Here is a 15,256-nt window from a genome sequence, read left to right as displayed (position 1 = left end):
CCAGGGTTCTGGACGAATGTTGTCTCATTTCACTGTGTACTGCGTCAGCTATATATGGTTAAAATGACAATGAAAGCTTCTTGACTTGACTTGACATTCAACTCAACCAAATATTTCAGATTATGATTCATCAGTTTAGAGAACCTGCTGCCATTTTGTTTTTGGTGCATAGTTGAACCACTTTGGAATAAGTTTGTAACATTAAAAAAATGTAGCAAAAAGTGAAGCGCTGTGAATACGGTACTTTCCAGATGAACTGTAATACCAGTCTTTGTAATGCACAATATTAATATATATTTAAACCCTCCAGCAGAGGGCAACGTTACTTACAAGAGACTTCTCTCTTCTTCGAGAGTCCTGTCACAACACAGGAAGAGCCAAAGGTGTCTGTGCTGCTTTCATTTTTATACCGAGTACATAATAAGGGGTAAGAAAATTCATCAGCATGACATTTTAGCAAACACGAATGGCAAATCTTTACTTTCTTTATTCAGATATATTCTGTTAAAATTGCCAAAATTCGACCAGGCTTGAATCTCTTTACAGCTCATGTGACCAAACACTGGAAGTGTATTGATCTGGAATAGTGTCCAGTCCTGTCTCAGCTTTGTTCTTTAATGTCTTATAATAATATTTGACTGTAAATAATGACACCAGTAAGAATGAATTACTAAAAAAATAGCTAGCACCTGTTCATGCTCGGATTTGGTTTGTAATTGAGATATAATATGGGCCATTTTAACCTTCTGAAATGTCAGGAGTGAAACACAATCTGTACACTTCACCTAGAAGACTGAATATTCACCAGAATTAATGAGGACGTCATTTTCAGCTGAAAACCTTAGTTGATTGTCATAATAAATAATTCGTAGTAATTATTCAGGTGAGATATTAAACTGGTTAATAATATGCAGGAGACTGTACATTACACAACGTATGTATGTATAATGCTAGACGGCAAGTACTTTCAAGATCTATGTCTTTTTGATACACGTTAAAGGCATTGGGTTTGGAAAAGAGAAGATACAAATGAAACGATGAATCCGAATTCCATAGTTTGTTTCTTGATATTTACATCGAGACGTGATAGAAGAGTATCTGTAAGAGTGAAAGGGAAAGTTTATAGGACAGTGGTGAGACCTGTGATGTTGTATGTTTTAGAGACAATGGCATTGAGTAAAAGACAGGAGGTGGAGCTGGAGGTAGCAGAGCTGAAAATGTTGAGGTTTTCATTGGGAGTGATGAGGATGGACAGGATTAGAAATTAGTTTATTAGAGGGACAGCCCATGTAGGACGTTTTGGAGACAATGTGAGGGAGGTGAGATTGAGATGGTTTGGACATGTGCAGAGGAGGAACATGGGGTATATCAGTAGAAGAATGCTGAGGATGGAGCCACCAGGAAGGAGGAAAAGAGGAAGGAAAAGGAGGAGGTTTATGGATGTGGTGAAGGAAGACATGCAGGTAGTTGGTGTGAAAGAGACGGAAGACTGTGGCGAACCCTAATGGGAGAAGCCGATAGAAAGAAATAGAAAACATCAAGACGTGTTGAACAATTGGAGCAAAGCACCTTTGATTTGTTTTTCAAGTGAAAATTGGAACATGCGCTTCCTGTTGCCCAATTGTAACCTGCTTGGATTGATTGTTAAAACATTAATAAGCTCTAAATGTCTACTTTTGAGTTGAGACCTGCAAAGACTTAAAACCAACATGAAGGCCAGAGAGCTGTCTATGGGAGAAAAGCGAGCTATTTTAACGCATTATTAAAAACTGGAAGGAGTGGGGAACCATCATCTTCGAGGAAGAAATGTGGTCAGAAAAAAATCTTGAATGATTGTGATCGGCGATCACTTAAACGTTTGGTGAAATCAAATCATAAAAACAACAGCAGGACACACGGCTATGTTTAATAGTGAATTAAGAGCATTTCCACACGTACAATGCGAACTTGAAGCTTTGGGACTAAAAAGCTGTGTAGCCTGAAGAAAACCACTTATTAGTGAGGCTAATCGTGGAAAAAAAAGTCTTGATTTTCAATGGACCTTGAAGAAGTACTCTGGAGCAATGAAAGAAGGTCATGTGGTCTCATGAGTCCAGATTTACCCTGTTCCAGAGTGATTGGTGCAGCAGAGTAAGAAAAGAGATGAACTGATGCACCCATCATGCCTAGTGCCTACCGTACAAGCCTGTGGGGGCAGTGCTATGATCCGGGGTTGCTGCAGTTGGTCAGGTCTACAGGAGTTTTAGCAACATTATCAAAGAATGAGGTCAGTTGACTACCTGAATATACTGAATAACCAGGTTATTCCATCAATCAATTTTTTCTTCCCTGATGGCACTGGAGAATTCTAAGATGGCAATGCCAGGATTCATCGGGTTTAAATTGTGAAAGACTGGTCCAGGGAGCATCGTTTTCACACATGGATTGGCCACCACAGAGTCCAGACCTTAACCACATTAAGAATCTTTGTGATGTGCTGAGGGAGACTTTGCGCAGAGGTCCGACTCTCCCTTCATCCATACAAGATCTTGGTGAAAAATTACTGCAACATTGGACAGGAATAAATGTTGTGACACTGCAGAAGCTTATCAAACGATGCCACGGCAGTATATATACTTTGCTACTGTGCTGTCATGTCGAAAAAATGTATATGCGTTATATAGTGAAATGACAATCAAATCCATTTAACTTCAATTGAAATCAATGGAATTATTGTTTCACATGCATTTAATACAATAATCCACTGTGACTCCTCCATACTGTATATGTGATCTTTGTTTTAGCCTGTTTGTTTGGTGTGTTATTTAATACAGAGAAATCTAGAGTGCCTATGTAGAAGATCAAACTAATCTTACACACACACACACACACACACACACACACACACACACACACACAAGCTCTGAGGTGTGCCAATAAGAAAGTCTAGGATACAGTGGTTAAAAGCAGTGCCAAATCCCAGATCCAAAATCTTAGTGATGAGCTTAGATGGAATGAATGGTGAATGCCAAGACTTAATCCACAAATGTTAGACTGGTGTAGCAGTTTTTTTTCTTTTTTAATTGTGCCACTCTGAGATGAAGCACAGGTGATATTTGCTCTCCACACCTGCTCTGGCATCACACCGGAAGCTGTCCAGTCGCTCCGTAGGATATTGCTGTTCATAAAACCCGTGACCTCACAGTGGAGGTGAGAGTCAGTGAGATGTTTATGAGAACACGCTAAGGCATAGGGGAGAGATAAGTCTTTTAAAGAGATATTTAAAATGTTTAGAAATGTATAGAAAAGTGTCACATAATGCAGTAAAGGAAAGAAAAAAAGGGCATTTTAATTGTCACATACTTTTACAGCACAGAAAAATGATTTCTTCGCATATCAGGGATCAGGGCGCAGGGTCAGCCATGGTACAATGCCCCTGAAGCACAGAGTGTTCAGCGTCTCAGAGTGGCAGCTTGGCGATGGAACCCCCGACCTTCTGATCAGTAACCCAGAGCCATAACCACTGAGCTACCACCTCCCATATGTAACAAAACAGGCAAAAGTTTACATTATCTGCTGCCTGTTCAAAAAAAAGTCTCACACACTGCAATACTTTGTTGGACCACCTTTGATTACGGCATGTATTCGTCGTGGCATTGTTTCGATGCTTGGTTGGCATGTGAAACAATGATTCCACTGATTTCAATTAAAGTTAAATGGATTTCATTGTCATTCCACGGTTGAAACACATATATATTGTTTCGACATGACAGCAAAGTAGCAAAGTATATACACTGCCGTGGCATCGTTTGATATGCTTCTAACATTTATTCCTGTCCAATGTTGCAGTCATTTTTCACCAAGATCTTGTCTTGATGAAGGGAGAGTCGGACCTCTGCACAAAGTCTCCCTCAGCACATCACAAAGATTCTCAGTGTGGTTAAGGTCTGGACTCTGTGGTGACCAATCCATGTGTGAAAATGATGCCTCATGCTCCCTGAACCACTCTTTCACAATTTGAGCCAGATGAATCCTGGCATTGCCATCTTGAAATTTTCCAGTGCCATCAGGAAAGAAAAAATTGATTGATGGAATAACCTGGTTATTCAGTATATTTAGGTAGTCAACTGACCTCCTTTTTTGATAATGTTGCTGAACCTCTTGTAGACCTGACCAACTGCAGCAACCTCGGATCATAGCACTGCCCCCACAGGCTTGTACGGTAGGCACTAGGCATTATGGGTGCATCAGTTCATCCGCTTCTCTTCTTACCTTTCACCAAATGTTTTAGTGATCGCCGATCACGATCATTCAAGATTTTTTTTTCTTCCTCGAAGATGATGGTTCCCCACTATCCTTCCAGTTTTTAATAATGCGTTGGACAGCTCTTAACCTAATTTTAGTAGTTTCAGCAATCTCCTTAGATGTTTTCTTTGCTTGATGCATGAAAATAATTTGACCCTTCAGAAACAGATTAAAACCTTTTACACGACCACAAGACGTGTCTTCGACATGGTTGTTTAAGAAATGAGAAGCTACTCACTGCATCAGTTAGGGTTAAAAAACTTGTTGCCAGCTGAAACATAATCATTCATTCAGTAATTATCCAATGGGAGGCTCTTATTTATTTGCTTAGTTAAATACAGGTTTTTTTGGAAGGGCAGTGTATTAAACAAGTGGGGGAAAAAAACCCAAATTTGAGTGAAATTGACCTGTAAATTTATTTTTATTTTTTTTCACATGGAAACCCCTTCTCTAGCAATGTAAAGTCTTTTGAAGGGATTTTTGTTTCTGATCATTTTGACTCATTTTCATGCCTTAAATTAGACTGAACAAAAGTTGTCCAATTAATTAATTATAGCATGTTAATAGGAATGCAAAGTTGTTTTTTTTTTTTTTATTCTATACCTTTTTTGTAGACTGATATAAGAGGTGGTCTCAGAAGGTTTCGGGACTAATGGTGCTAACGTGCTATTCAGTCCACGTGTGTTACCGCGTCTGCAATTTCTATCATGGACAGATTGTTAGAACAAAGAGCAAACGTGAAATTCTGTATGAAACTCGAAAGAGCATCAGCGGAAGTGGAAGGCGGCGAGAGAACGGAAAAACGAGCTCAACCACCGAAAATCTCAAAATCATTCGGCAACTCGTAAATGATGATCGTGGGAGAACGACCCACACGATCTCACTTCAGCACCCACCCTGCTCACCAGATTTGGCTCCTGTCGACATTTTCTTCCCGAAGATGAAAATCAAGCTCAAAGGTCGCCATATTTTAACGCTTGCCCCGCTTAGAAAAGAAGACTTCCAGGACATATCGCAGGACATATAAGTGGCAGGAACACTGAAAAAGCACTGTTTCGATGGTGATGGTGCGTAAACGTAGATAAATAAAGCGCTTGTAAACAGAGTCTCAAACTGTAAATTTTTCACTCGCATTCCAAAGGCTGCATGGAAATGTTTGCTCCGAACTATATAAATTGAACACTATTAAGTGGAAGCTCAGTACAGATTGTGATGAGTCATTTGCATTGCACTGACGGATCATTTCCTGGCTCCGTTTTCTGTCTGCTTGTGAACAATTTAATGAATTTGTCTTTCCCCTTTTCATTCGATATTTAATAGGTGGCTGAACAAAACACCAGTAAATAAAGTGAATGAGCCGAGAGGGAATCTTGAGCGCATAAGGTGGTCATGTCATCCGGTTGCCCACCACAGTCTCCAGCCGTGGCTAAAACAGAGGTAGTGGTGGAAGGATGGTGCCCCCTGTTGGCAGCAACCTTTGCCTACTGGGACAACATCCTGGGACCCCGTGTATGGCACATCTGGGCCCCCAAAGGCCAGGGGTCGATGTTACTCAGCGACGGCGAGGTGACTTTCCTGGCGAATCACACGCTGAACGGTGAGATCCTGCGCAGCGCAGAGAGCGGCGCGGTGGACGTCAAGTTCTTCGTCCTGGCCGAGAAAGGCGTGATCATCGTGTCCCTGATTTTCGACGGCGAGCTGAACGGCGACAAGAACACGTGCGCGCTGTCTATCATTCTGCCCCAATCGGAACTGGATTTCTACCTTCCTCTGCACAGTGTTTGCGTGGAAAGGCTCAAACACACTGTTCGCAAGGGACGCATCTATATGCAGAAGGTCTGTAGCCTCATTCGTGCTCGTTTGCTTGCTTTAAGAGCTTTAAAGCTGCTAATGTATGTTTTCCGTGTTGCAGGGTTACGGCATTATCGCTTTGTTAACCTCAGAGATCGTTCCCATCATGGAGCTCCTCTCGTCTATGAAGACTCATAGCGTACCAGAGGAAGTGGATGTGAGTCTGTCTTTCTTTTTCTTTCTCATACACTCTCATGCTCTTCCGCTCTGTTTTCGGTGCATTATTACTAACAAAATAATGTTTCTTGTGCGATAGATCAAAGACACATTATTGAATGACGATGACATCGGTGACAGTTGTCATGAGGACTTTCTGCACAAGTAAGTGCTGTGAAACAAAGATTAAACCAATCTAGAATATCCTCTAAATCAAACAAAAAAGGAAAAAATAAATAAAAATACTCGTATGTGTAAGCATATTTGTGAATAAAAAATAGCTTGCATGACTGGCCAAATTTCCATCAATATTTGTATTTGCATGTTTGATGTGCTATGTAAATAGACTTACTCTCCAACTCTCTTCTTTTTTCTTTTTTTTTTCTTTTTTTCCCCAGAGCTATCAGTTCTCATCTACAGACTTGTGGCTGCTCCGTTGTTGTTGGCAGTAACCCAGACAAAGTCAATAAGGTCCACACACAAACACACACACACACACACACAGAAACTCTCAGTCTTACTTTCACACTCGGTACAAAATTGCTTATTGTTGCAGGCACAGTAGGTTAACTAGTCGAATTGTTTTGTGTTGTAGATTGTGCTGACGCTATGTCTGTTTCTCACCCCCTCCGAGAGGAAGTGCTCGCGACTGTGCCGAGCTGACGGCACTTTCAAATACGACACCGGCCTGTTCGTTCAGGGCCTGCTCAAGGTACACAGACACATCCTTTGCAGCACTTCAAACCTTTAACGTTTTTATTATAATGGCTTGGAACTCACTTAATTACTTACAAATAACCTGCATTAAAAGTTGTTTCAGCCGAGTCAGCGTGATATGTGAGGGTAAAATATGCATTAGTAAAAATGCTGACAACCATCCCACTGACGTGTCGCCCGGGTTTGTTTCGGCCAGTGGTGGACAGTAACGAAGTAAACGTAATTTGTTTACCCTAATTAAGTCACTTTTTCATGTATCTCTACTTTTCCATTTGGGGAGACATTTACTTCACTACATTTCAATATCGTAGCTACTCTTACAGCTACAGCTTTTTATTTACAAGCGGATAAAAATCCACCAATCAGGGTCGAGCACACACTGTTTTCAACTCGTTTTGATTGGCACTTGGTGGAATCTACTTATCACCAACATACAGTTCAGCATCAGTTCAACAGCAAGCAGAACATTTGAGAGAAATAAATGATGGAAGAAACTTCTGACATGAACTCGCCACAACACACCATACAATTATCATGGCTCATTGTTATTAATATCATTTTATTAATAGATTGTTGTGCTGAGAGTAATATTAGTCTTTTCACATAAACTAAGTTGATTAAGCAAAGAGTCTTGTGGCAAAAAAAAAAAAATGCTAATAGGAACATTATAGTCATAATAAATCATAGTACGAAGTGGTATCAAAATGTTTCGAGACTCGTTTTGTAACATGCCAACAGATAGCAGGACAAGGCTGCACGCACAGTCAGAGGGAGCACCGACCTTATAAGTCAGTGCGCCAAAAGACATGGTCCTGTGTACATCTGGAGCTGTGAAACTGGTGTTATTCTGATCACGTGCGTTACCACATCTGCTATTCCGACCACGTGCGTTTTGACAACATTGCGGAGATCCAGCACGAATAGCAAAAAGGTGCTTGACATGCTTCGAAAAAAGTTCTAATGTGGTGCAAGGGGACTATTTTGAAGGTGTGTAAACAGATAAATAAAGTGCTTTCTTTTAAACAGAGCTAGTCTCAAAACTGGGACTGGGAAGGCTGGTATACTTCATCCACCTCTGGTTTCGGAATCATCGGAAAAGAGTTCATAAATCCAAGTCTTGAATATTATATATGAGTAATTCAAAGTGACCAGGCCTGGTTTACAATCTTGTTTCCTTATCTGACGGGTGTGGTAGTGTTAAGAGTTTTGCATTGGAACTGGGATCCCATGAGAGCCAGCGCTCTAGGTGTGATTGTGGAATGATTGATGAATGTTCAGAGTGGAGAGTAAGTAAATCTGTGTTCTCCGTTTGCACGCAGGATTCCACAGGGAGCGTTGTATTGCCATACCGACACGTCCTCTCTTCCCCCTATCCATCTACTCACATCGACGTGGACATTAACACAGTGAAGCAGATGCCGCCGTGCCACGAACACACGTACCATCAGCGGCGCTACATGCGGGCCGAGCTCAGTGCTCTATGGAAGACCACCAGCGAGGACGAATTCAGCCCTGACCACCTTATCAACATACAAGAGTCATTTACTCCTGACCTGTACGTACTTTCACACACCACAAACATAATCAGACATGACTTTTTCCCTCAAGGGTTTCTATATACTATGTGTGTTGCTTGGTCTGTATGAGTTTGCGGAACACCTGCTTGTACAAATTGTCATTAGCCATTTTATTAGGAACACCTACACACTTAGTCATTCATTATACATACAGTTAAATAGCAGCAGCAATACCATGCATACATTCACACAGGTATCAGGAGAGATAAAAAAAAACGCTAATCCCCAACGATAAATTTCACACAGAATGGTGCATAAAAAGTCCATTGACTTGAGCAGCAGTTTTGCGGAAAACACCTTTTTGACTGTAAGGAATAGAGAGTGAAAAGAAGAATTGCCAGACTGCTTTATGCTTTCTTTAAACACTCTTTACAGCTGTGCTAAACAGAAAAGCAGATTCGCTGAAACCCGGTTTTGATATTGTTGCTCATCCGCCTCAGGGTTTTTGGGTGTTGTGCTTTCTGAGATTGGGAGTTCTTAGTGAAGTGGCTAGTGAGTTAAGCATGAAGTCTAAGACAGGTTGATGGGAAAGCAGGGCAATTAAGAATGCAGCCAAATAAGAAGTAAAGAGCTTGTTATACTTTATTAGCTTTTCTGGGAACTGAAGGAATCTTCAGAAAGCTCCATGCTGTCTTCTTTTTACAGACCAGTAGGGTGACTTTAGCTGTCCATCAAGCAGTGGGAGTGGGTAGTAAAGAGCACAGCATGATCTTAAGTGCATTTGCACCGCTGAGTGCACGTCGACAATGGAGGAGGCGGAGTAAAGATGCGGGATCACAGCTCAGCTGAAGACTGTTGACTCTTCTCCAGCCTGCACCTGGTTAACATTTCTTTCTTGGGCAGCCTATTAGTACAATTAAGCTAGTTATGTTAGATACCTTAACACCTACTGTATAGCCAGCTCTATTGTTGTGAGTAATGATGATGAAGACTGCATTAGTCTATTTCCTGAGTTTCATCATCAGTTCAAAAAACGAATGTTAAATCATACAAACATTTAATGATTATTAATTTGTATCAGCATGAACATTACTACCAGTAACTTCTCTTATCAGGCTAGATTTAGCAACATACATTTATCTCGTTCATAAAACGGAGCAGCTTTGGGGTGGAGGACCTTGCTCAGTGGCTCAGGAGTGGCAGCTTGGTGTGCCTGAGATTTGAACTCATGACCTTCAGGGACAAATTGCAATGCATTAACCGTTAAGCTACCACATCCCTTTAAAGAAATATATACATTAAGAATATGCATTTTTAGAGTCCCAAATTAGTCCTTATAAGTTTATCCCTATTGAGCAAACCAGTGGTGAAAGCGGCAAAGAAAAGCTCCCTGACATGTTTTGAGGAAAAAACCTTAAGAGGACCCAGACTCAAAAGTGTTAATGCCGATTGCTTTGCAGCCCCAAATCATCACCACCATTGTGCTTGACAGTTAGTACGAGGTCTTTGTGATGAGATTTTAGAGTTTATGCGGCCTGTTCAGATGCAATTTTGCAAACCTAAGCCATGCTGCGATGTTCTTTTTTAGGAAGAAAAGGCTTGTTCCTGGCAACCCTTCCAAACAAACCATACTGTTGTTTTCTAATTGTACTGGTGATGTTACTCGAATAACCACACCTAAGAAGATTGGTGACTGTCTTGAATGCTTTCCCCTATGAATATTAGCTGTAGAATGATGAGTATAGAAATGGCCTTATAACCCTTTCCAGTTTGATAGGCAGCAACAATTGCTTCTCCAGGACCATTGCTGAAGTCTTTCCTCCTTTTTCAACATGTTAGCACTACAGCAAAACATGCTTTCATAGATGGGTTCACACTTGCTGATTATAGATTAATGAAAGTTGTTTGATTTACAGCATCTGGCTGCTACTTAGCCTCTAAAATCATATGGAAGCAGTAAAGGTATACTTACTTTTCCACACCTGGTCTCTCCATTTTGGCATGATTTTTATAATAATAAATGAAAACTGTAATACGTCATGTGAGGTTGTATTTACTTCATTCTGAAACCTAATAAGAACCAGATGATTTTAATTATGTTCTTATACAGAAAGAATTCAGAATCTTTTAATCGACTGTATATGAACTGTGTGCATATGTATTTATGTATTTCCTATACACATATCATTTGTGTATGTGTGCATTAATCTACAGTGGTAATCAAAATGTACGAATGCTTGATCGCTCATAATTTGAAGGAATATAAGATATGGACATACTACATGTATCACAAAATAACCAAGGGACTAACAAAAAACTTTATGTTGTTGAAAATACAGTGATCAAAATTATTTTTACATAGTAAGAAAGAAGATAAAAAAAAAAAGAGCAGGATGTGCCAATGCCTTGGTTTTAAATTACTTCAGAACATCTGTAGCCACAGGACATCACTAGTTTCTCACACTGTTCTGGTGTGATCCTGATGTGAATCACAGTTTGTTCTTAGCTCTAAGGAACTGCTTTACCTGTTTTGCAGTGTAACAGGGGACATTGTCTTGCATGAAAATTACGGGCCGATTGGGAGAATTTTACAGGGAAGTAACCACATTTCGGTTCTGATTTTGCATTCGGCCTGCCAGGTAGCTATTTAAGAGGCCCAACTCCTCCCCCAAACCATAAATCCATCTCCTTCTCTACCCTTTCAGGGTCACTTTTTCACACTTTGGGTTCACTCTTTTCCTAGTTTGATACTGAACATAATGTTACCCATCAGACCCAAAACTAGCTCTGATCCATAAAGTGAACTTTGGACCAGTTCTCCTCTGCCCACACAATGCGCTCCTCAGCAAATGTTAGCGTTACCTTTTTTCTGCTAATGAGGGGCCTAGACACTTTATTTAACGAGGAGATACGGTATGTTGAGACAGATCTTTACCCTGTTCAGCACTGAACTGGTGATCAATTCCAGCTGCAGTGTTGAACTGGTTTTCAATTTAGATACTCTGAATGATCCTTTTCTCTTGTGCATTGGGACGACTAGGCTTTTGGGGAAACTAGAATGAATTAGCATCGTTTTAAAGCTGCAATATTCTAGAGTTTTTACAGATTTGGAATGACCAACTTCTCTTGAGATGAACAACCTGGTGGCTCACCATCTTGCAAAAAGGAATAGTGCTGGTTTAAATAGAGTTTGTCAAATAGTTATAAAAATTAGCACCAGTCCACAGATACACATTCATTTCCAGGAAGCCTCTGAAAGTGTTTTTCAACAGTGTTTTGAAATATGCTTTAAAATATGCCTCCTTTCTACTCTTAGGATAGAATTAGTTTAATAGGACTAAGCAGTGACCTTGAAATTAGAGAAAAGACTGCTTCAGAGTACAGGAAAAAATTAATATAGATAATAAAGAAATGAAATATTCTAAATATACAAATGTGTTTAAAAAACAAATACAAATTGTAGGTTGTTCTCTAATTTGATCTCCACTGTATGTATGTTTTGGCCTCATATAATTACTAGGGAGGGAATATGTATAAACATATCCATATCCAGCTTTTTTTTTTTTTTTTTTTTTTTTAGATCTCAGTAGCATGTGTACTATATAATAATAATAATAATAATAATAATGCTATTTTCTTTGCCTAGGAATATATTTCAGGACGTCATGCACAAAGATAAACTGGTCAAGTCTTTCATTGATGAGGTATGGACTGTTCTCCACTTGATCTTTTCTGAACCTGCTTACATTTTGTCTAATCTAGCACGTCTATTCTAGATCTAGTCTAGCACGACTTGCTGTGGGTCTAAATGTAATTTATGAAGATTAACTTGTATCTTTTTTGTGTATGTGGGCATGTGTGTGTATAGGTTTTCCTCTTGAAACCAGGGCTAAACCTGCGGAGTGTATACTTGTCCCATTTTCTCCTACTGCTGCACAGGAAGGCTCTGACATTGCTCAGATATATCGAGGACGAAACGTATGTATTATAGTCTTCCACTACAGTCACTGATCTAACCACTACACATTTATTATTCAATTAGATATTAGGATCGTGTTGAGCTTTTCATGTCGAGTAGAATCAAATAACAGGAAATCATTTGTTGGTCATAATGTTATTGCAGTCAGAAGGGGAAGAAGCCATTCCGGTCGCTGCGTAATCTAAAAACCGACCTGGACTTGGCTATTGAAGGAGATCTGAACATCATTATGGCAATGGCAGAGAAGCTGAGGCCAGGCCTTCATTCATTTGTATTTGGGAAGCCTTTTTTCACCAGTGTGCAGGAGCGTGATATTCTAATGAATTTTTGACTTTTTCGCATTGAAACTCTCGTTAATCCTCAAGATGGATGATATTTATTCATGTTCTAAAAGTATGTTTGTGTATAGTATGTATGTATAAATGCACTAAATAACCCTGGAGTTTGTTTGAACCTTTCTATAACAACAGTGTATAATGAGTAATTGTATTGGTGTATGTGTGTTGTGTACTTTGTTTGGTCTTTAAATAATGAGAAACTGCCCATACAAGTGCTATGCAGGACAGGGCTCTCATTGTGTTCATCATGAATTTTTTTTTTCTTCACTATAAGGATTGTGATGCTGCTACCAAGTGCTGCTGATGGCATAGCCTTACTCTGATGTTTCTTTTGCAGGCAGTAACGGCTCACTGTGAATAAATCAAGTTTTGTTTGCAATAATGGTCTAGTGTTTTCATGAAGACATGATAAGTGAGAGTGGAAAAGCAATGGCAAATTATTATTTAGTCCTGTACAGTTTGTAAATGAAATAATTCTAAGAAAAAAAAGAATCAGAAGGTGGTGATATGGTGTGTGTGTGTGTGTCTGTGTGTCTGTGTGGGGAGGGGGTTTCTACATATTTTGGAAAGGCAACCTGTATAAAGGATTGTTCTTTTTTTTTTTTTAATGGAAATAAAGATAATGCTTAAATGGTGGTCTATTCTCTTTATGTGGTCTTTGAAATGTATCCATCTTCACTAAAGATTAAGCAGACAGATCACATTACCATAGAAATTAAGATGACCGCTAACCATAATATCGGAAATCTGATGCCTGTGGTGCCACAAATACTTCACTACTGTACTTAAGTAGATTTTTCTGGTATCAGTACTTTACTTCATTATTTATTTTTCGGACAAATTTCTACTTTCACTTATTACATTTTTACACAAATATCTGTACTTTCTATTTACATTTTCAAACCAGGTTAAGTACTTTAGTTTTAATCTATTTGGTGAAATATTTATTTTCAATATATTTCAGCCCATCAAACTATTTCATGTCATTGTGTGGATTATTCAATGTACCACTGGTGTATCATTTCCTGGCTTTCACACACCACATATGCTGACTAGTACGAAGTTAACAATGAGCAGGCAGAAGGCAACAAGAAGTATGGGGTTAACGTGGATGAGACCAAGATATGACCGATAACAGAGACGTTCCCAATCATCGGATTATCGTCATTATATTTTCTCTGCTTGTGTTCTATATGGTGGATGTTCAGCCTGGATACATTCATTAGGTCACGACATTTGAAATTATTTTTTGTATTAATTTATTAATTAGCTCAAAATTAATAATGCTATAACGCAAATTAATTTTAATGGCACAAATTTCATTAACGCACAATTAATTAATTTCTGTCTGACCATTTTTATTAAAAATATAATTAAATAAATATAAATGGGGCAAAAAAGAAAACACGTTTATTTACGACGTCTTTTGTTTACTCAGATATAAAAATAAAAAGTCTAACGGAAAATAATCTTCAATCAGTAAACATTTGTTTTACTCATGGGCCAACTCTTAAATCAGAGTAAAAAAAATAAAATTTGATATTATTTGATTTGGAAATCAGCACCAAAATCCTCCATAATGTGCACAATCAACCCACTGGGGTCAACAAACACGCCAGCGAGTTTTGTGCCATTTTTATCTCATAACGTTCAAACTAACTTGAATTAATCTTAGTCATTTTTGATCATACAGATGAGAAAAATACATAATTTGAATTATTAAACTCATAATAATAAAACACTGTAATTTTGTAAAAAATAATAAAACAGACAGGGGTTGCACAGACATAAATATATGAATAGAAAGCTTTCCCCGGTATCACCTCATTAACCATCCGTGTGGAAACATAGCAAAAATTCCGTTTGGTGTCCTGATAATTTACGTAATTTAAAACCCCATAATAACTTTAAAACATTTGCAAGAATATTTTGTCTTTATGTCCAATACTGAGTTTGGTTTTACTAATAATAAACATACATTTGTATAAAGCATCCGGATTTTTCCATGCGCATGTTGATTAGAGTATTAAAACGTGAAAAGTATTTATTTAAGGTACATTTGGAACAAAATGTAATGTGATAAAATGTAATGTGTGATTAAGTTGCGATTAATCGTGATATTCATGACAATTGTGTGATTAATCACGATTAAATATTTGTATCGATTGACAGTCCTAATATATATATGATGTGGTGTCCAGTTTCCAGCATAACTAAAATGGGTAGTAGTAATGGCTACTTTTTACTTACAGTGGGGCAAATAAGTATTTAATACACTGCTGATTTTATTTAGGTTTTCCCACTTGCAAAGACTCTAGAGATTTGTAATTTTCATTGTAGGTACCCCTAAACAATGTGAGACAGAATCTAAAATCAAGGTTTGCACACTCTGAGCAGGGATTTTAGCCCACTCC

The 15,256-nt window shown here is 38.8% G+C and overlaps 1 protein-coding gene across 1 annotated transcript; it reads left to right on the top strand.

The window, feature by feature from the left end:
- Nucleotides 1-329: 329 nt before the first annotated feature.
- On the top strand, nucleotides 330-13,477 carry c9orf72 (C9orf72-SMCR8 complex subunit). The gene is made up of 10 exons (XM_046869300.1): nucleotides 330-427; nucleotides 5,605-6,120; nucleotides 6,197-6,292; nucleotides 6,392-6,456; nucleotides 6,690-6,762; nucleotides 6,887-7,003; nucleotides 8,328-8,563; nucleotides 12,172-12,229; nucleotides 12,394-12,503; nucleotides 12,649-13,477. The coding sequence occupies exons 2-10, from the start codon at nucleotides 5,674-5,676 to the stop codon at nucleotides 12,833-12,835; spliced, it is 1,389 nt and encodes a 462-aa protein (XP_046725256.1). The 5' UTR covers nucleotides 330-427; nucleotides 5,605-5,673; the 3' UTR covers nucleotides 12,836-13,477.
- The last annotated feature ends 1,779 nt before the right edge of the window (nucleotides 13,478-15,256 follow it).

The sequence above is a fragment of the Silurus meridionalis genome, chromosome 2 (assembly GCF_014805685.1).
Source record: "Silurus meridionalis isolate SWU-2019-XX chromosome 2, ASM1480568v1, whole genome shotgun sequence".
In the NCBI taxonomy this organism is placed as follows: Eukaryota; Metazoa; Chordata; class Actinopteri; order Siluriformes; family Siluridae; genus Silurus; species Silurus meridionalis.
The sequence above is the reverse complement of the archived record's forward strand: the minus strand, read 5'-3'. Positions and strand labels throughout refer to the sequence as shown.